This window comes from Melospiza georgiana, chromosome 12 (assembly GCF_028018845.1).
Source record: "Melospiza georgiana isolate bMelGeo1 chromosome 12, bMelGeo1.pri, whole genome shotgun sequence".
NCBI classification, from domain to species: Eukaryota; Metazoa; Chordata; class Aves; order Passeriformes; family Passerellidae; genus Melospiza; species Melospiza georgiana.
In genome coordinates this window covers 7,727,200-7,748,513 of record NC_080441.1, presented here as the reverse complement: position 1 = coordinate 7,748,513, position 21,314 = coordinate 7,727,200, and the positions used below count along the sequence as shown (strand labels likewise).

Sequence of the window (21,314 nt, the reverse complement as noted above, 5' to 3'; positions counted from 1 at the left end):
AAGAGAATTCATCTCCTCAAAATCTACAGTATTAGGCAAAGCTCTTGACATCAGCTACAAACAATTTCTGAAGGGGATGAGCTGGGCTATAAATCCCAGATGTCAGATAAATCAGTGACTGAAAAAAGGACAAAAACACAACCATGGCCATGTGGTGGGTGGAATAGAATTTAACAGAAGACCTGCAGTGGTTCAGCTTTTCCATTAAAGCCGGGTGGATGAGGCACCTCAGCCAAAACACATGATGCACTCCAGAAACCCTCCAGGCAGATGGGGAGAGACAATCAGAGTCCCTGCACGTGGAGCACAAAGAGCTGAGCCTGGAAAAGAGAACTCTGGAGCAGGATGCTAATATTTGAACACACCATAAAGGGAAAGTTTGCTAAAAAGGTAGGAGGAGAAAATACTCATGTGTCAGTTCTTCTCAAGGAGCACATCCTTACCTTGTCTCTGCAGCACTTGGTAAGGCAGTGACTGCAGTAGAGATGCTCAGGAAGCTGGGGCAGTGCTGGGCACAGGAGCCCTGGGCACTGCAGCACACACAGGACATTCCTGTGGCCACTCTCCTGGACCAGCACTCAGCCCTCAGCAAAGGTTTGGCTCTCCACAGTGCTGGGTGTTGGCATATCACTGCACTGCTTCCACCCCAAGGGCAGCTGCAGCCTGGGCTGCCATTGGTAAGTTTGGACAAAATCCTCTCAAGGCAGCTGCCACCCCACCTCCATGCTTTGTTGAATCCTTACAGGGAGAAACTGGAATTGCCAAAGCTGGGACAAAGTATAACAATCTGGTCACTTTGATATTAATGGGTTTCCTTGGCCCTAAAGGTTCTAAAGCAAGGAAACATTCTGCAGCTGCATGGTCCTGTTCCATCACAGTGTTTGAGCCCAGTTGAGCAACATCTGGCAGCAATGAGCTCCAAGAGCTGCATGCTTTTGGTCTGAAAATTTCCAATATGAAATCAAGGAGAGCTACACTACAGAGAGCACTGAGAGCTAGAACATGGTAACACTGCTGGAATTACAACCAGAAATAAACCCTGTGTAGAATAAAAGGGACACCAAAGCAAGAGATCATCTCTTTCAGCCTGAGCTACAAACTTCAGCCGAAGGCAAGAGCGTTCCCCAGCACACAGTGCAGCTCACCTGTCCTGCACAGAGATCAGCAGAAACCTGTCTCCTTTACGGGGTTGCACTGACAAATCATGGAGGGGTGGAGATTCCCAGCTGTGCTGCATCAAGAGACAAGAGAAGCCATGGAGACCAAGCAGCAGGACACCAAACCAAGGTGATGTCCTTGGAGGAGCAGCCCCAGCTGAGCCAGGAATAGAGAAAACAAAGATTCACCCAGCAAAACCTTTGGCCTGACCCCAGACACAATCAGCTGGATGAGGGGAGCAGTGCACATTTCCACCTTCCTCTGGGGCTCCCAGGACCAGCCCCAGGCATGGGGCCAGCACTGCTGCTCGTGGTAGAAACCAGATTTTGGCCCCCAGTAACACTGCACCAAAGCCTGTCTAACTAAATAAATGATGTTGTTTACAGATGGAGGATGGTCTCCATTACACAACATGATCATCCTGGCCAAGCTTCCAGGGAGAAGCTGTTCTTCAGGGGATTGCTGCTTGAAAAAATGAAGAAGAAAACAGAAGTAGCTGAAGTCAATATAGTGATTTAACAGCACAGGAAATATAATCTGCTTCTGCTGAGAAAACAACAGAGCTGCAAACTTGTCCATGTCACACTTACTGTTGGACATACGTATATTTGGGGGTTTGGCCACTGTCTGGACAGAGCTGGCAGAACAGGGGACAGAAAGAAAACCCAACCTGTAAAAAATGAAAAAAAGAAAAAAGCTGAGCCAGACCAAGGAATTAAGAGCAAGGAAATGCACTGGAAGGCAGGGAGCTGACAAAAGGTGCTTCAAGCACATCAGAACACATGAGAACTCCAGCAGAGAGAAGTGGAAAAGAATTTTAGAGTGACAAAAACAAGAGAAGCAATTGTGTCACTAATGACCCATCAGCTGCAAGCCCTGTGTCTAGTCCTCCTGCAGAATGATCAGTCTGGAAATTGCTGATCCCTGGCTGCTGAGTTCATCAATCAGGCCCCCAAATGCACTTTCCCTTTGCACCATGGATATAGGATAAAAAACAGGCAGGGCAAGGACACAGATATTTAAGGACCCAAGTCCTGCTCCAGTTTCTCAGTGGCATCTTCAGACCTGCTGGAGACAAGCAGTGCCCTAGGAAGGACAGTGTGCCCTTGGGGTGCTCCCTGTTTCAACCACAGGGTTCATTTTTCACCCCTCATAGATGGCTCAGGGCTTATCCCAAGAAGAGGCACTGCCAGGACACCGCACTTCCCTGTGCTTTCCCGGAGAAAAATGTCAGAGAAATGTCTCTCATGTCAGAGAACGTGAGGCTTGCAGAGCTCCTGGCAGTCTCCCATTTTACTGCAGGGGAGTCACAGCCATCACCAAGGGAAATCCCTGAGCCTGGGGCATCTGTCAGTGTGTGCAGCCTCTGTCAGGCTGAGAGCCCTCACCTCACACCTGGATGGCAGAGCCACCTTCCACGGCCTTTGCTGAAGCTCCAGCTGCAGAAAATCACAAAAATTTTTCCCAGAATAGTTTTTGTGAGGCAACTGCCAAGCAGACTCTGAGAATGGTGATAAGCCATGAGCAGGAGCCTGTCCCAGACAGCTGCCAGGGGCAGTATGTTACCTGTTGCTGTTTGCAGAGGGCAGGAGGTGAGAAAAGCCACTGTCAGAGCATGACCCTGGGCTGAGAAGTCTCCCTGCCTCTCAGGGTAGCACTTGATCAGCTCTGACGTGCCTAAACACTTAATCCCCACGGGGCTGCAGCAGGAGGAACCAGCTGATTTATTTTCACTGTGCACAGTCCAACCAACCCTGCCCTGCCTGTGGTTCACCTACCCAAAAGGTACATGCTCTTTTTCTTGCCTTCTCCTCTACAATCCATCAGGTATTAGATGCTGTGGCTGATGTGTGGCTGGTCATGTTCTTTCTCGTTATATTTATATTTACTTGTGCAGCAAAGGCTGGGCTGAGTCTGAATGTCTCCAATTCATGCCCAAGCATGTGCAAATGTACATCTGAAGAGACCATCCTCTGCAACAGAGCTGGACTGAAAACCCTACCTGGAGAAATAGCACCATCCACCATCTCTCTAAACCTCTCCAACAATTATTTGCGGATTCTCAACACCAACACCTTCAGAAACCTGACTTTCCTTCACAGCCTCTGGCTAGATGGGAACAATCTGACTTTCCTGACCCCAGGAACTTTCCATGCTCTCAGCAGGCTGCAAGAGCTGCACCTCAGCAGGAACTCACGCCTCACCTACCTGCATGCAAACACTTTCAGAGGACTATTAAACCTCATCAGCCTGGATTTGTCCCACTGCAACATCTTCGAAATCCACCCACTTCTATTTTCACACTTGCCTTCTTTAGAAAGGCTTGATTTAGCCTCCAATAACATGAGGTATGTCCCACAAGCCTTCAGGAACCTCTCCAGCCTCACGAGGCTGTCCCTGGAGGGCAATCACATAGAGGCCATCGGCAGAGATTCCCTGAAGGACCTGGAAACCCTGAACGATCTCAATCTCAGGAAGAATCGGATATGGATCATCCAAAACGGAGCTTTCTCAAAGCTTCTCAGACTGGGCATGTTAAATTTAGGCCACAACTTCATCACTGATTTGCCTAATCAGCTTTTTGAAGGATTGATCCAGCTCAAGACCATGCACCTTGAAGCCAACAGAATCACTGCTGTGGACTGCACCTTCAGGCAGCTGCTCAACCTGAGAAACTTGTACTTGAACAACAACCAGATCTCCTCCATCTCAGACTCTGCTTTTTTGCACCTAAACAAGCTGCACTTCCTTCACCTGAGCAGGAACAACCTCAGCTCGCTGCCTGTGGGCCTGTTCTCCTCCCTGCCCAGGCTGAGGTACGTGTTCCTGTCCCACAACCCCTGGAGCTGCGACTGCAGCACACTCTGGCTGCGGCGCTGGACGGCCGCGCTCATCCAGGGCCTGGACTGCACCTTCCCGGGCCCTGCCAACGCCACAGCAGCCCAGCAGCCTCTCCCTGGCCTCCTGGGGGACTGCCCCGTGCCCCTGGAGATGGCCACCGAGGACAGGTGCAGGGTGGCTGGCACCAGCGTGGCCCCCAGGCCTCCCGCCCTGCCAGGCCAGCTCATCCTGCTGGCACTTGCCTGCCACACATGGGGATGGGGCACCCTGCTGGCCGCCTTTTAATGGTGTTCCAGTGTAGCAGGCTCTGGGCCTGCTAGGGCTCCGTGGAGGGAAGAGGCCTAAAGATAGGATATGCCAAGTCCTGGTGAAAAAGCAAGAAGCCCCTCTCTTCTGCCTTTCAGACCCCAGTTGTAACCCCAAAGGTCACTTTCCCTTAACCCCTGCTCTTGGACAATTTTGGATCCCCCTATACCCTATATAAAGGGCTGTTTTAGCCCATTCTGGTTAGAAGAGCCATCGCTGGAACCCTTCACAGACCCCAGTAAAGCCATTGCTGTGGAACTCCAGCTGCCTTCTCCTCTCGCGTCTGCCTTTCGGTCAGCCTGCAACAGCGCCTTAGCAAGCAAAGAGCTGAAATCATATGAGAGCCGATAATCACTAAAAAGAGCTGATATCTCTTAAGCTTGCTAAGGTTGCCTGTGGCTAAGAGTGGCCTGGGCACTCGGACAGTCTGCCCCCAAAGGACTGAGCTATCCAGCCCATGCTGCCTGCTTGGGGGCAAACCTGCCCAGCACGAGGCCGGGACATTTCAGTTACAAAGTGGAGGCTGATCATTTGTTTTCTTGAAATTTGATTATGAACAATGGTTTTGATGGCATTTGGATTTTATATGCAAATAAAGAAATTTCAATATATAGGAATGTATTATTTCCTTTATGGGTAATAGTCTAATCTGAAATGCTAACATCAAAATTCAATGCAAATGGTCAAATTGGGAAGTTCAGGACTGGGGCTTGTGGCTGGTGATGTGGGGCCGGGAAGCATGTTCTCCTCTGCCCTCCCCACTTCCCAACTGACCACAGCCAGGTGTGACCTGCCTGGGAGGGGCTGCCTTCCTGTTCCCAGCCCATACTGGGAATATTGTGAGTGAGTACTGCTGAAATAGGAATAAATTGCACATGCTCCAGAACATCTGGAGTCCTGAGAAAAGGCCCAGTCCATCAGCATCACTGTGAGCACATGGTGCCTTCCCACAGCAGGCACATGGGGATCTCTGCTGCTGGAATGCGTGGGAGGTGTGGGCAAAAGCACCATCATGTAAAACATTTTATCACCCAGGTGTTCCTCACAGCACTGAACCTCAGCTAATGTGGCTCTGCATTTACCCGTGCAAGGAGGTGATTTGTCTCAGGGATGGTCTGTACAAGCTGTGTCTATCTCCCTGCATGCTGTTAAGGAGCTCTGTCCCAGCACAATTCCAGTGCCACATCCCAGGTTTGACTCCCTTCAGCTGCTGGGAGACACAGATCAGCCTTCTCTGTCCTCCCAAATGGAATTTTCCATTTGTGCAGGTACCCTTATCCAATGTTTACTAGGTGCTCACAGAAGGTAGCAAAGGAATGTGTGCCAGACACACCACACTTGTCCCTGTCCTTAGAGGAATTACCCCAAGCTGATAAGAGAGGAATAAACCCTTGTTTAGGGCTGAAAACACACAAACCTGCACAATCTGACATGGGAAACCTGCCATGGAGTGCAGAGCAGGACCAACCTTTGTTGTTACACCAGGGAAGGGACAAAGTGAGGCTTCACACAACCACACATGCTGCACCTCGTTGTATTTGTGGTTACGTTTGTGCAAAGCATTTAACGGCCAATAGAATAAATTTTTGCTTACATTGTCTGTGCTGTTTCATCATCTTCACATCCCTCAGCTTCACATACTTTGAGAAGTGGTGGAAAAATACTCCAGCTGGTTTCTTGCTTTTGAATTACTCTCTGTCAAGCTGCAATCAATAAAGGCAGAAGCAAAAAAGCAAGCAAAGTCCACCTCAGCAATTTCTTATGTCCCTAAAAGATTCAATTTTTCCATTGAATAATACAAATTGGTGAAAAATTTATATGGACAAGAACCTTGCCTTCTCTGAACACTTTGAGAAAACATTCCTTCCACTTTTACACCACCACCTCATTAAAGAGTAACAGGAACACAACTAAATTGCTTCCTCTGTGCTATGATAAAAAGTCATAGCAATATTTAACAAGTTATACACAGTGTGCTCAGGGAGAACATGTGGCCACATTTTTAATCCAAAAAAAAAGAAACTTGCAAGGAATACAAGAAGGCCAGAAAACACAGACCCTGAGGAGTCAGTCTGGGCTGGTAAAGATATTTGAAGGAGGATGTTAAGATGCAGGATAAGAACAACATGCACCCACAAGGGCAGCAACAAGTCCAACTGTTTAAAAAAAATAAATCAGTATGAACAAAGTTGACAATGTTAAAAAAAGCCTTGCAAACAAAAAAGCATGTAATTGAAAAAGCAAAACAAAGTATAAATACTAACAAATAATTTAATATTAAAAGAAGAGTTGCAGGAAGAAGGAAATGTCCTGAAGTTTACAGCTCCTTGATGAGATTTGAAAATTTAAGGTGCATTTGACAAAACAAACTACTTGAAAATCTGCTTGTTAAGAGTGGAGGGAAAGCACTGGGTTTGTCCTGATTGCACTGCACTGGACCTTCAGTGTGAGAGATCCACTTTGCTTGGACCCCAAACTTTTCTTTCTTAAATACATCCAGCCCAAGGAGATGCTTTCCCGTTCTGTAATTGTCAAATTACCCATTTCTCCCTCTTCAACCTGGTACCAGAGGCAAAAGAGGCAACAAAGCACAGATGCACATGGCCACTTCCAAAGTCCAAGAATTTTGACCTTAATCACACCACACCCCCAGCCAGTGCCATAAATCACCAGAACAGTTTCAGTGGGATGGCTGTGACTCTACTTACGGTATATCGCTCCATCTTGAGTGAAAACATGCAATTTCCTGTGGGAAGCTTTGTTAACATACTTCTCTTGTGAAAAAATTGTACCAGTGGAAAGTTTCCAGCCAGCTCTGCACGAGGCTCCATGCAGGGAATCACTGGGGTGGTTTTGTGACACCCCACAGCCAGAGCAGGGAGCACTCCCAGCTGGTGCCACCCCTGCAGCTGGCAGGGCTCCTGCCCATCTCCTCCTTTTCACCTGCCCTTTTTCCATCTCCTTCAAACAGGAAAATTAATTCCCTTTCACTAAATTAGTGATACAAATAGTCACACAAATGTTAACCTCTGAAACCCCCAAGGCACAACATCACAGAATCTGCTGCTTCAAACAAACTTTGCTTTTCAGGGACCTTTCCCAGCAGCACCAACCCCTCACCACGCTCTGAAGGACCAGTACCTGGCATCAGATTTACATCAGGCCAATAAAGATGAAGACTGTGTGTGGCACCAGTTGGAACTGAAGACAGGCTGCCATGCTGGGTCAATGCAAATAAGGAGAGAAGCATGTATTTAAATGTTTTTATTTCAACTGATGCTTTGCCACCATATTACATCACTTTGAATAGCTTGGAATAGCAATATGATCTCAAAATATAGCAAACAGCTTGCCAAAGCAAGAGATTATGAAATCCTATGGATACAGCATCTTCCTTCTTTGGCGACAATGCTTCCTTCCATTTATCTCTAAAAATAATTTTATATTCCAGCACAGTTGCTGTTCACTTTATTGAACCCTGCTGTTTATACCATTTGCCTCTTCCCTGCACCTCTCCACAATGTAGTATGGTTTTGTATCTAACAGCATTTTAAATAAAAAAGTTATAGTTTTCATGCAGATTTTTGTAAAAAATTATTTTCTAGGTGCACAGAACTGAACCAAGATGCATACAAAAATGCATTCACTTCCATTCTCAGGTGTAACCGTGCTATCAGCAACATGATCATATGTTACTGCAAGAGGTCCAAGGATGGTGGTATTATCATATGCAGTATAACCTTAAAAAACAAACAAACAAACAAAAAAATACCCCTTTTTATAAGCAGCAAGAGAAAAAACTGCCATGCTTTATTTGTAAAGTAATCAAAATAGTTAGATGTACAAAAAAGCACCATGTACAAAGAATACCAGAGGAAGTACATCTTCCTAATTACACATTTCTCATTTAGCATTGCGAGCTGGCCTGCAGGTCCCAACTTGTACTGTAGATTTATTTGCAAAATTAAGGATGTGGTCAAAACTAAAATATGCTTGGACTGTATGACAGAAATTAAAGTGGACTGCAGATAGAAATTAGATTTGTTTCCATTACAACTTATACCAACCACCTTATAGCCCTCAAGGGTATAAAACCACACATCAAGTATTTGAGAAATAATGGAGTGAAAACAGCTCCAGAGCAATATTGCAAGATGCAGGTCTGCTATGAATGCATTTCTGTGAGCTCTTGATAAGTTAAACTTTCCTTTGGGAAAAGAGCACATCTGTTGGTTATAACTCCTCCCCCTGAGAATTTTAATAAATTTGTCTTGCAAAGCAAAACAAAGTCCTTTGAACTTCAACAGTTCCAAGGCCAACAGCATTTCAACGTGGTCACAGCCCATCTGCTACTCATGCACCCAGGGTGGCAGGTTGGGTTTTTGTTGCATTTTGGTTTTTTTTTTCTTTACATGGATCATCCCTTTTATACTCGCTTCATTCCTCTGCCCATCAAGCAGGCGAACACGGTCATGACCATCTTTGGCTTCACTTCCACAAGATCCTCTGGAAGAGCATAAACTCTGGCACCAATTCTTCTTGCCATGGACACAGCATACCTATTCACCATGGAAAGATAAGGTGGTCAGCACTGAGACTGCTACCAGTAAATGGCAAGTCAAATCCTGCCCTATCCAACACAATTTCACCTATTCTTTATTAAGATTCAAGATGTGGGACAGTTTATTCACACCACATCCTTCTGTTTTACAAGTTTTTCTCATTTTTTGCTGTTTTCCTTTTCCACAGTAAAGTGTTTTTTTAATGTGCAAATTGACCTTTGAATGTCAAGTCCACTTTACTGACAGTTAAAGAATTTTAATTAATATTTGTTAGGGCTAATGGCATATATAATGAAGGATTAATCATGTAACACTTCCTTTTCTGTTTGCTCCTTATGAATAATAAAGTGAGACTATTATCTGCCAGAAATTTTGCTGTCATTCTGCCACTGCAGAACAGTCACAGAACACACATTTCAAAGACATGCTTTAATATGCATACTTTAAACTTGACAAAGTGTGATGATTCAACAAGACATAAGACATACAAGGGCTCAATTTTAAAACTCTGAGCCACCAGCTGAACACTTCAAATGCCTGAACAAACAGGTGAGAAATGGAGAGTCACTGGTAAGAACTGCTGGAGCTGCTCTGCATTTCTCTCAGTGAGCCAGAGCTCAGCCAACTGCTCCCTCCAGTGTCACGGGCAAGGACAGCAACTCCATTTCACAAAGTGCTGCCTGTGTAAAAAGTACTGTGCTAAAAGAGACTGAAAACCGCAGCAATGAACTGGTCAAAACATCTGCAGCTTGAGGCCAGCACATGGAATGTGCACCTTTTCAATGCCAAACAGCTTTTGAGAGAGCAAACTCACTTAGCGTTATTTTGCTTGTCATCTTCCGATAGCTGACCAGTCTTTACGAGGTCGTAGTTGATACAACCAGGCTGGATGGCATCAATTAAATCCACAACTGCCAAGCTTGTGCTGATGGTCTTGTCCTAGAGAATACAGGGACAGAGAAGTAAAGATGAGTGTCTGTAATTCTCACCTTAATTCAGTCGCTCTGCAACCAGAGAAGTTTTAAACGAGCCCTTTCAAAGCAGCAGTGTTAGTGACTATTCCCAGGTGGACCAGAGGGAAAAACCAAACTGCTGCCTCAGCTTTGGTGATAATACAGTACTATTACTCCAATTTACTGCAAGTGCTCTGGCAATCCAAAGAAGTAATCATTGTGCAGGCAGGAGCTCTGCCCTGCTGAGCACAGCCCAAGGCACAATGTTCACCTCCAAACACACACCAGCTCCAGCCCCTTTGCTTGCCAGCATCTCACCTCCCATCTCTGCCACAGATCCTGCTCACCCTCCCTCCTCAGGCACTACTCCCCACTATGAGCAGTCCTAAACATTCTCCTGTCTTAGAGCTTGAAGCTACTCAGTTCCCAGCACAGTCTGAATCCTGTCCTGTTTCAACTCCTTTCTAAGATGCCCCTCCTGTTCCTCCAGCCAAGGAAAAAAAATTTTGGGCACTCATCTCCTTTTGTAGGCAAGAAGGGAACCTGTACCTTGAAGTTCTGGATGGAGGTGGACTTGCCAGCTTCTTTCAGGGTCTGGTTTACCCAGCTGACTATAATGTCATCATTGGCTTTCTGACCATCACCCAGGTCCTCGAGGACATTCAGTGTGTACCTGAGAACCAGCAGAGAGAACAGATTAGGCACAGAGCCAGGACAAAGCCATGCAGCCAGGATGCAACATGAGCCATGGCAGCTTAGAAAGCCTTTACACAGTCTCAGCTCTGGGTTTGGGTTTTTTTTTTTTAACTCCTTTAGCAAAAAGAAAGAACCACGTGTCTTATCTGAAGTGTGATTGCTGTTAAAGCATTAGTCCTTCTAGCATTTCATGTCCTTTAATAGGAGCTCACAAAATTGCCTGGTCTCAGGACACTTGTTAAACTGTTTTATCATTGAGCATTTGCTCCATTACCTAAAAGGTGTGGATTACCTCAGGAGCTGGCATTAAGACCTCTAATGTCAAATAAGGAGCTACCATGCACCTTTTTTCCAGACACATATTTGCATAATCTTACAATTCTTAAGAACTAGCTAACGGGAAGATCAATTTTGTCTCTTATTAAGTTTCTTCTTTCTCAAATTCCAATGCAGAAGAGGTCTATAAAGCAGCCTCAGAATGTTTCCCTCTCAATTTCCATTTAAAAATCAGAACATAAAAGTTGTGTAATGTTACTGCTCAGGGTTTCTGCCTGTGGACCAGACATGAGCAGGTGAGAGAGGTGATCCTTGTCACAGGATGATCACAGCTCCACCAACAAGCAGTCCAGAGGTGTCTGCTCCAGTCTCATGTCGAGCTCTATCACAGTTTTGTCCAGGTGTGTCTCAGACATCCCCCAAAGGATAGAGGTTTTACAATCATTCTGAGTGACCTGTACTGCAACGCTCTCATGGAAGAAACTTCCCAAATTCTGTACTCCATTCTCAAGTTTCGCATGTTTGAGAGGGGTCCTACCTTCTCATCAACTGCCAGACCAAGGCCAGTGTCAGCGTTGGGTTTCCATCATTCAGATCTTGGCCTCCAATGCCAACCAGGGAGAATTTAGCTGGATGCTTTCCCAAGTCTACAGCGTAGTTACAGTTTTCCAGCTACACAGGACAAGAGTTTAAACAGCAAAATCACTCACAAACAGCTACACTTGATTGGAAGCCTCGAACAGGAAGTTTTAGTGTCACTGGCTTCTTTAAATTCCTTTTGTCATGTTTACCTTTTTCATATTTGCTCCAAGTTTAGGGTATGGAGGCTTGTTAACCTTATTCCAGTCAACAGGAACTTTGATCTTCTCATATAATTGTAGTATTACCAGTGCATCTTGGAGATCACTAAAGTGGAAAACACAGATTAAGTCTAATGCATCAAGATTTGAGTGCACTCTGACTTTGCCACATCATGAATAATTACTATTCTTTACAAGTGTTTGCAATTTCAACAACAACAATAAAAAGAAAAAAAAAGCTGTGTCTCCCAAAGAGCCTGAAGCTTACCCATAGAGGTGATTTACATGGGGGTTCACACCCAGGGAGTTCATCCAGTTGCGGAAGGTCCGCTCCTCACGTGTCTCTCCTACATGATGGAAAACAGGGTCAGTGCAAATTCTGCAAGTTCAAAGCTGAGCAGGGTTTTCCACCCTGCAAGGCAGGGAGCTTTGAGCAGCAGAGCTCACCAGGAGGTTTTAAGCAGAAAAAGAGTAATTTTTTTATAATTTTTTTCAAAGAAAGAGGGTGACTCTGCTATCTAGTCTTGGATGTAATTTTGATTTCCTCAGGCCTCACAAGAGCCTTTTGCACTTTCTGAAAGAAAAAGGAGCAGAAAGGTCTTTCACATGGGTGTTAGCTAACTGCTGTCACAGCCCAGTCCCAGTTGTGCCAACAATTAGCATTCCCATGGACATCTCACTGCATTTCTGAGATTTTCTTGCCCATCACAGGAAATGGCAAAACCAAATTCCCCAGCATGGTGAGTGATGGGTTGCTGGCAGAGTGCCTACAGGGTCAGAGCAGCTGAATAGGCTGCCAGGTACCCTTCTCATGTGCCCCAAATGAGTAAACACCTGCTGCAGCACTGAAGCCTCAAATCATAGGTGTTAATTCAACAGAGATATCTCTGCAGATATCACAGCCTCCAATGACACAACTGTTTACTTTAGACAGTCCCCCCCTGCTAATTTTGTGACTGATAAGGGCCATCACCTTCCAAGAGGGTCCAGTCGATGTCCTGGTTTTCAGGCTTGGTAAGTGCTGGGTACTTGTTGAACAGGTTGGCCACGAAGGCCAGGTTCAGTTTGGGGTTGCCACTGACCACGTCAGCCGGCGTGACGAACTGGCGGCAGCCCAGCCGATCCGCCTGCTGCAGCATGAACTCTGCCCTACGCAGGTCATCCTTCTCCTGCAGGGATGCAAGGGACAGCAGCTGTCATGGAACACACTGGGCTACACCACACAGGAGATGGGAAGCTCCTGACCACTGTCTGGAGCAATGTCACAAGCCCATGTTTGGCAGCAGTCACTAACCGGGCGAAGGGATGAGGCACACACACCAACCCCTGATGCTGTGCCATTGTCATGCCTTGTCTTGCTATCTTTCTTAATATTTTCTTAGCATTCTTTTCTTTCCAAGCTCACATGCCATCAAATTTTATTGCTTTTGGAACTTAGTGGTTCAATAGAAGTCAATATATATATTGACTTCCAAATGGAGCAAGCCCACAGAGGATCTCTCAATTACCTCTGTTAATTGGAGGGTAGTGACCAGGCTGGCAGCAAGCACTCATTGAACACACACCTGAGGTGTGCACATGGTCACTGACACTGTACACGCTCTAGAAATTAAGATGCCAGGTTACCCAGATGTCATGGGGCAATGACAGGGTACAGGGAGCTCAGGATCCTACAGGATGAGGACACAACAGCCTGAATACTTACATTGAAACCAGACATGTTAATATCAATCTGAGGCTCTCCTTCTTTCTGCCCTTTGGGGGCAATTTGATTGAGGAGGTGGAAATAGGCTCTGGAATCCTGAAATGAACAAAAAAGAAAATTCAGCTCTCCTGCACAGCAGTGAATACACCATAACAATTCATTTCAAGCTCATTTTTAACAAGTCACCATGCATAATTGGCTTATGTACCTTTACTGAATTGCCAAAATCTGTAAGCTTAAAAGAGAGCACAATGGTAGAAATCCAGGCAGCAGGAAAAGAAACAAAGGGAAAAGGTTAGAAATATTTAAGAAGACAATTATGTGGTTTGACTGTTTGAAAGCTGCCTTTGCTACAAGCTCTGGTGTCACGGCCACCTCTGTAGTGGCTGGAGGAGGCAATGACCCCATGTTGTTCACACTCATGGCCCCCAGATGCTCCAAGGCAGCCCTAACCTCTAGCCATTCCTACTGCTATAGCAATTATGAAAATGCATCAGTGAAGACAAATTCCAAGCAAAAAGCTGATTATGTTTGAATGTTTTCTTCTGTGCCTGCACATTAGCTAGAACAGCTTAGAGGAGAGAGGCCAGGGATGGTCACAAAGCAGGAGGAGCCAAGAGCTGCGGTGATTATTTATCAACTACATGTCCTTTCAGTCCTCAGCACTAAGGAACACCTCAACATATCATGGCAGCCTAGGGGATGCACCAGAGAAGCCAACAGCCACCAGCAAACTGTAAGTAATTTTGAAATTGGAATAAGAGTGACCATGCACACAACAGGTCAGATCTATGATCCTCACACATCTCAATTATCAATTTCTTTTTCTATCTCAATCTTCTTTCTCCTACTTGAAACCGCTGGCCATGTGAATAAAAAGCTGCTGAGACCAGTGTCCAGATGCCCCACACTGACCCAGAGTCACCATCCTCCATTTCTCACCAGTGCCCCCACTCACATGGGAAAAGCAGCTTTAGGAGTCCCCACGCCCATTCCCACTAAACCCAGCGTGAAAAATAAGAGCTCTTTTTTCCCTTCCTCTCTCCAGCCCATGACATTTTAGATTAAATGCCATCACCTGCCAAAAGTGTGTGGAACTCTCACTCTCCAGTGAAGCGTTTCCCCCATTATCTTCATCAAAATATGGATTAAGGACATTTGAAAACATATAAGCAATACCAGTTTTATAGCTGAATAAAGCACACAACAGCAGCACTGGAGGAAACAGACAGTGCCACACTGGGCTCACCCTCCTGGCAAGAGAGAACAGCACTGCAGGACCCCAAATACAACATCCAAACCCCCCCTGGTAAGAGCACACTGTGTGTTAGGGTCAAGAAAGGTCCTGCCAAGGATGAAAGGCCTCATTTGCACATGCAAACACATCCCTGTCCAGCTCCCAGCCTTTTCTGAGGCACTGCAAACCAGGAGAGCTTTGGTACCTTGATATCTGTGCTGAAGTTAGTGATTTTCTGCCAGCCTGCGTTTTCCAGGTGGTAGTTGGCCCATCTTAGGAGCAGCTCTTCTGGGGATAGCTTCATAAGGTCCTCCAGATTTTCACCATCACGAAGTAAGGCAGCCAGTGCTACAAGAAAAAGGATTGTGAGGGAAGACTCAAACCTGCAGAACAAAATTCAAGCTGCAGCAAGATTTCAGGGGGGTACAATACCAACTACTGATTATGTCAAAATATTCTGGGTATTAGCAGAGTTTTCCTGAGTTGGTTGTTACACAGAGAGGAGTATAAATGATCTAGAAATATATGTGTAAAAAAGTATTTTCCCTTTTCTTGTGTAACAAAATTCTCTGGACTTTATGTGCAGTCTTTTAAGCTGATGACAGGAAGCTAAATGCAAATGCACTTCCATGTCAATGAAAAATGCTTCCAAGCAGTTTCATAAGCACCATTAAAAAAACCCAAAGGAGCCAAGATAAGCACCCTTTCAGCTGGCCAGGGCTTCCTCTGCCATGAATTTTCAATCTAAACCAAACAATGTCAACACTTCATGATGGGGAAGCTTAAATAAAAGACACTGAATCCCTTCCATCCATCTGGATGCTCTGATAGCACATGCAGGAATATCAGAGCTCTTCAGATGATTTGAAAAAGTTTAAATTTTGGAGGCTGTCATGCAGGACCAAGTGAACACAGGGAGAGATGTGCAGCATCAGTCTCTCACCACCAAGGACAAAGTGAGGGCTCAAGCTGCTCCACTGACAGTAGCAAGGAGGATTTTAGAATCAAATAACTACCACAGAGCTGAAGCCCCCCTTTTTAATTTTTCTTTTTTTGAGAAAGCTATGCAGTTGTCTATAATCCTAAAAGGATCCAAGCAGCTTTTGCCACATCCCAAAACCACAGGAGCCTGCAGCTGGAGCAGCCTAGGGCATCACCCAGCAGTGTGTGCCCAGGCTCAAGCCAAGCTGCATCCTGACTTACAGGCTGGTGTTCAGCCAGCTCTGCAAGGCTGATACACATCACCAGGCTGGCAGAGCCCACCTGCACAACCCTGCTGCACAGCTCCCAACAGGCTGGAGAACAACACCACGATGATCCTCCTTCCAGCACAGGGGAGGGAGAGAAGAGGCAGAGGCAGGGCTGGGGCTGGCAGCACAAGCCAGGCTGTGTCCATGCTGTAGGGGAATCACTCAGGGTTTCATTACCTTCATTTCTGCTGAGCTCAATGTCAGCAAACAAGCCGATCTTGATGACCTGCCAGAGCAGCCCCAGGACCAGGTGGGGCTTCCCTTCCCTCAAGTCCTCCGCGCCAATGTTGACAACATGGCAGCCGATGGCCGACGCAGAATTCAAGGCCAGGTTCAGGTTCTCCTGCAAACAGCAGAGCCCAGTCACACACAGCCCAGGGAGATGCTGCCTTCCCTTTCATCCAGCACCAGCACAGGGCAGGTTCCCCCCTTGTCCTTGCTCAGCTCAGAGGAAACACTCCCAGCTGAAGTTTTAAGGGAGCTGTGTGGCAGCAGGCTGAATCAATGAGAACTGAACTGGGCACCAGGGTTTAATTTCAGCCTCTGGTATTTAGTTTCAGCCTCTGAGTTAGTTGCATCTAGTGGCATCGACAAGAATAAGGCTAGAGAAGTGCTAATTTGCACACACAGAGGGATCCTCACAGAAACAACCTGCCCTAGTATGAAATGATTCGTGGTTAACACCAACATCACACTGTTTAAAAAAGACAGTGCTGTACCTCATCACCACAGCAATATCACATGTGCACAGCATTTCAGCCACTTTACTCATTCTGTCATTAATTCAGCATTTTTTAACCATGCCCACAGAACTGTCAATTATGCATGGTACAAAACTGCATTTAATAATTAAACAGAAGCTATAAAATTTGCTCCTTTCCAACATTTCCCAATAATGCCTTGAGCCACCATGCAACAATCATTAATTCTATATTAATATGAATTTCAGAAAATAAAATACAGAAATGCTTTTATACCTGAATTATGAATGGTGTGAGTTTCTTCTTATTAATTGCTCTTTCATCAATTGTGTCAGGAACAGAAAGATTGATCATTTTGCTGTTAGGAGAAAAAACAGTGATATTTGAAAAACACTTAGTATTTAATCTGAACAAAACTCAATGCACTGTGACAATACCACAGCACATTTCCTTTAGCCTGCTTGTTTTTGTGTCATTTTTTTAACATAAAAATCAAGACTGCATAAATCAGAAGTTAATATTTACATCATCAAGAGTGTATTTGTAACTAATAGCTAAGCCTGAAACTTTAAACATGTTCCCAGCCACTACTGATCTCAGCTGCTGGAGCAAAAAGAGCACATGAATTATTCACAGTGTAGTTCCTGAACTAGTGAAGACTCATTGCTCTGCTGACATCCACTGCACATTCTAGTAAGACAACAAACTTCCTCCTATTGTAAAGGTTTACTACTGCTGGCAAGAAAACCTGCCCCAAAAAAGAACAAACACTTGGAGAGCTCAGTGGGGAGCATGTGAGCACAATGAATTTTTAATCAACACCAAAAATGGCAAATTTAAACTTTGTAGTATGAACTACTTCCTACTCAGTTCAGTCTTTGCCTAAAACCATGAATTGCTTGAAACTTGGGAAATAAATAAACTAAAAATATGCATCATGAGCTAAAGTTAAAAAATAAAAGCAGTATAAAGAGAAGAGGTAACTCACTTAAACTTACTTTGTGTATTGATACAGAGATCCTGAAATTCCAGGCTGATCCAGTTCTCCACTACATTAATTCACTTACAATAAAACAAATGAACCTAACCCATAAAACCAACAAAAATCTCATACACAGAAGGTTGCTGGTATTTAGCAGCCCTGGATGCCTTCTGTTCTCAGCATGTAACAGAATAAGTCACCAAACCTACTTAGTGCAGTTATTAAAAAGAACAAGAAGACTCCCAGAAAATCCATTTTTGGGTTAATGCATAATAAGGTCACTAACATTCCCATGGAGAACACTGTCTGCCTAAACATCCAAGAGAATGGGTCATTTATCACATGTGCCTCTCCTCAAGCTATTCAGCACCCAGCTGAGTTTGCACCAGGACAACTCCTGCTCCCACAGAGCACCTTCTGCCCCCTCAGCAAACTCAGTCTCAAGCCCAAACAAAAGCACTGGATGAAAATATCAGCTGGCACCAAAGCTGAGGCATCACACAATGGCAACAAAAGCCTGAGAGACTGAGCCTCTTTTATTATGTGCAAAACGTTATGCACACACACCAGTCACAAAACCAGCCTAGAACAGGATGAAAATTGCCCAAAGTGCATTTTCAGAAAGTTATTTTGCTGATTTTTAACTTCTTTAATTCAAGAGCCATCATTACTTACCATAGCACAATGCCATCTCCCACAGCTTTGAACAGGTCATCTGTATTTGGGTTCATTGGGATAACGTGCCGACAGTCAGGATCATTTTCCAGGGCTTTGTTTATCCAGTTTACAAAGGCATATTTCTCCTCCTCTAAGAAAACCAATCATAAATTTAATACAGGTTTTCTCATAACAAAGATTTTCCCAAAAGAAGCCGAGTACAATAGCCCAGGGAAATAACAGCCCGACTATCATTACCATACATTTGTTTGGTCACATGAAGTACAAAGAAAGAAGATGTACACAACTATCAGAATATTTCTGTTATTTACTTGATACTTAACAACTTTATCATACTCAAGTGTGACACAAGGACTTAATCAGCAAGCAAATAAGAACACATTTAACTTCTACACTATTAAATTTGCAGCACATAAATTCTGTCCTGCTTTCACCCTGATGCGAGATCACTCTGCTCTCAGAGAACTAGAGCACAGCACATGGCATGGTGTGGTAGAAATGGGCTGGTTTTGGCACAGGACCTCCAAAAACCCAAGAGAAGAGTGAGAGGCAGATGGTACCTGAGTAGGAGTGCTGGGTGCCCTCGCTGGAGAGCTCTGAGGTGCCCCCAATGGCACAGATTCCTTCCTTCCTGTTAATGGCTCTCCGGAACGTTTTAGCGATATCGCTGCTTTTCACCTCTTGGAAAATCTACAATTGAAAGTGCTCTGTTAGGCAAGAAAAATCCATCTTCATAAACGAAAAAGGACCACAGAAGGAGCTATTTCTTCTCAGCTTTAAAGCAAACTTCACAGTAAAATCAGCAAACGTGAAGGGCCCAGCAAGGGTGTAGTGGTATTAAATCTGACACGGACAGTGGGCAGAGTCATCCCACTTTCTCAAACACACACTGCAAGTGCCTATTGAAACAGAAGCATTAGGCATGAAGTACCTTGCACAGATTTACCTTTACAAGTAGATTTCAAGAGACCACAAGAAAAAACCATGAAACCTTTGCAGTCTGAGCACAGGTAACACATGCAGCAGGTCCTGCAGGGCCAAACTTGAGAAAGCTGTGGTGCAATTTTAACCCTTCTGTGTAAGCCAGATGCTCATGTGACTGTGGCTTTAGTTCACACAAAAGACTTCATCCACAACCCAACAACAACAACTTTCTTTAAGCATATAACAGTCAAATCTGCAATAAAGTGTAACGAGTGATCCAAGTAAAGATTCCCCCTTCCTCAACAGCAGGCTTCACCTGACTGGTGAAACACCCTCTTGTTGGAGAGCAGAAGAGATGCTTTAGCACAGAAGACTGCACATGCCATTTGCACAGGTTGGATGCTACTGTTAGTGGCCCCAAGGCCCTATAGAACTGAGCAGCTATTAGTAAAAAAACACATTTAGTGGCTGCAAGTCCACTGTAACTCTCTCAAAGCTAAACTAAACTAGTTTAAACCAAGCTGAAAATACAAATGAAATGTGTAGAGGTTCTCTAAACACTACCCAGAAAAGGACAATGAAACTACAGGGTCAGGCTGCTGGTTGTCACACCTCACCTTCCCCATCCCTTAAACACAGGGAGGTGGCAAATCAAAATGATGATACAGTGCAGCTAAATCATCCCCTGATAGCATGCAGAGGTTGATCAGGTAAAGCTGACTGAAGATATGAGAGTCCAAAAGTTGGGGATTTCTGGTTGATTGGCTTTAACCACAAGGATTTTATTTTAGATCAATTTATTTTAAAATTTACCGGGTTAGCTACTCTATTATTGAGAATAGGTGCTCTAATGCTGAGGTACCACTAAATCACTTGGTCTCAATGTAAAGACAGTTCATGCCATTCTTTGTACCATAAACTCCAGCAAAAATGCTCAGAGCAAGAGTTCAGTTTGTAAAAATCATCCAGCTAAGCATTGCTAATGTACACCTCAGCTGCCCTAAGACATTTTGTCGTTCCTCAATCATTGGTACCTTTCAAATGTGACAGAAGAGATTTATTTCTTCCTTCCTAGTGCAAAGTTAAGAGTTATAGACCAGCTCAAACCAACAGCTGAAACATGCACCCAGCATGCAAGTGTTTACAAACTGCAAACTCCAACTTACTAATCGGCTCCGAACTCAAAAAGTTCAGAGGGTCTGAAAACAATTAAGGAACAGAAAGTGAAGATAAATTAAGAACTATCAAGAAAACTAATTGACATGAAAACAGCTTCCTCAATGTACTGCACATACTTTTTAATTACTCCTTCAGCATTCAGTCATCAGAGCATCAAAAGGATGAAAAACAAACACTGAAGAAGTCTTGCATTTTTGTCAAAATTAATAAATGTTTAAATTCTGGCCTATTTCTACTAAAAAACACTGATCTTCCAGCTTGCACCCATCACCTTATTCCTGTTATTCGTTTTCCAGGCAAGAGATTTGAATTTTCCTAGATTAGCACCTAACACAAATCCAAGTGTGTCTCGAGATGCCCTTTGAACTCCTTAGCAAATACTTGCAGTCCCATTAAACCGAGAAAGGAAGTTATACTGATACACAGGGAAAACAAGCATTCATCTGTGTGCCTGGAAAAACTGAACAGCTTCCAGTAAATACTGTAAGCTTGGATCATTGCAAGTCTTTCTTTCCAGTTGTCACATCATGTGGAAACAGTATTTTGGCCTCCAATGAAGCTATCACACACTAAAACCATATGGATTCTTTTTGGTTGTTTGGTTTTTGTTCAAAAATCAACCAATATTTCTCCTCTGTCCAAATCTAAAGGCTGTCAATAACAGCACAAAAGTCTGATCATATACAGATACTTGTACAAAGAGCTGATTTTTACATGGCTAGAATGATAAGTTTGTCAAAAGAAAATTAGGATTAGGTTAAAGTGGCTGAGAAGTCAGGTTCAATCTCTTCTATGGTCTTCCTTAGCTTTGTCCAAAAGGCTCCCCACCAGGCTGCTGGCAATTCAGAAATATCACTTACATAGACAAACTCTTCAAAACTAATCTTCCCATCTTTGTTCTTGTCACCATCAATCATGAGCTTCTGGATGATCTCTCTCACTTTGTAGCCAGGGAGAGGCAGGCTGGCCTCCTTGAACAGCTCGTGCAGCTCGTAGTCACAGATGAAGCCATTGCTGTTGAGGTCTGAGGAAGAGACGAGGCAGCAGAAGGTTTTAGAAATGTCCC

General features: G+C 44.5%; 2 protein-coding genes across 4 annotated transcripts in view; one reads left to right on the top strand and one right to left on the bottom strand.

The window, feature by feature from the left end:
* Positions 1–3,018: 3,018 nt before the first annotated feature.
* Positions 3,019–4,284, top strand: LOC131088719 (nyctalopin-like). The gene has a single exon (XM_058032967.1). The coding sequence runs from the start codon at positions 3,019–3,021 to the stop codon at positions 4,282–4,284; it is 1,266 nt and encodes a 421-aa protein (XP_057888950.1).
* Positions 4,285–7,558: 3,274 nt separating this feature from the next.
* PLS3 (plastin 3) overlaps positions 7,559–21,314 on the bottom strand; it is a 49,764-nt gene continuing 36,008 nt past the window's right edge. For 2 of the 3 annotated variants that reach the window (XM_058032502.1, XM_058032501.1), the window contains exons 3-17: positions 21,109–21,272; positions 18,706–18,835; positions 18,143–18,275; positions 16,762–16,843; positions 15,962–16,127; positions 14,740–14,882; positions 13,506–13,532; positions 13,298–13,393; positions 12,566–12,761; positions 11,861–11,939; positions 11,584–11,698; positions 11,331–11,464; positions 10,370–10,493; positions 9,682–9,806; positions 7,559–8,864 (exon numbers count right to left, since the gene is read on the bottom strand). In XM_058032502.1, coding sequence (XP_057888485.1) covers positions 8,732–8,864; positions 9,682–9,806; positions 10,370–10,493; positions 11,331–11,464; positions 11,584–11,698; positions 11,861–11,939; positions 12,566–12,761; positions 13,298–13,393; positions 13,506–13,532; positions 14,740–14,882; positions 15,962–16,127; positions 16,762–16,843; positions 18,143–18,275; positions 18,706–18,835; positions 21,109–21,272 — 1,847 coding nt within the window. In that variant the 3' untranslated portion in view covers positions 7,559–8,731. The remainder of the gene's footprint in view (positions 8,865–9,681; positions 9,807–10,369; positions 10,494–11,330; positions 11,465–11,583; positions 11,699–11,860; positions 11,940–12,565; positions 12,762–13,297; positions 13,394–13,505; positions 13,533–14,739; positions 14,883–15,961; positions 16,128–16,761; positions 16,844–18,142; positions 18,276–18,705; positions 18,836–21,108; positions 21,273–21,314) is intronic. The other variant, XM_058032503.1, reaches the window with a different exon arrangement.

Coding starts and splice junctions, on each gene's coding strand:
- LOC131088719 (XM_058032967.1), top strand. CDS start 3,019: ATGTTCTTTCTCGTTATATTTATATTTACTTGTGCAGCAAAGGCTGGG.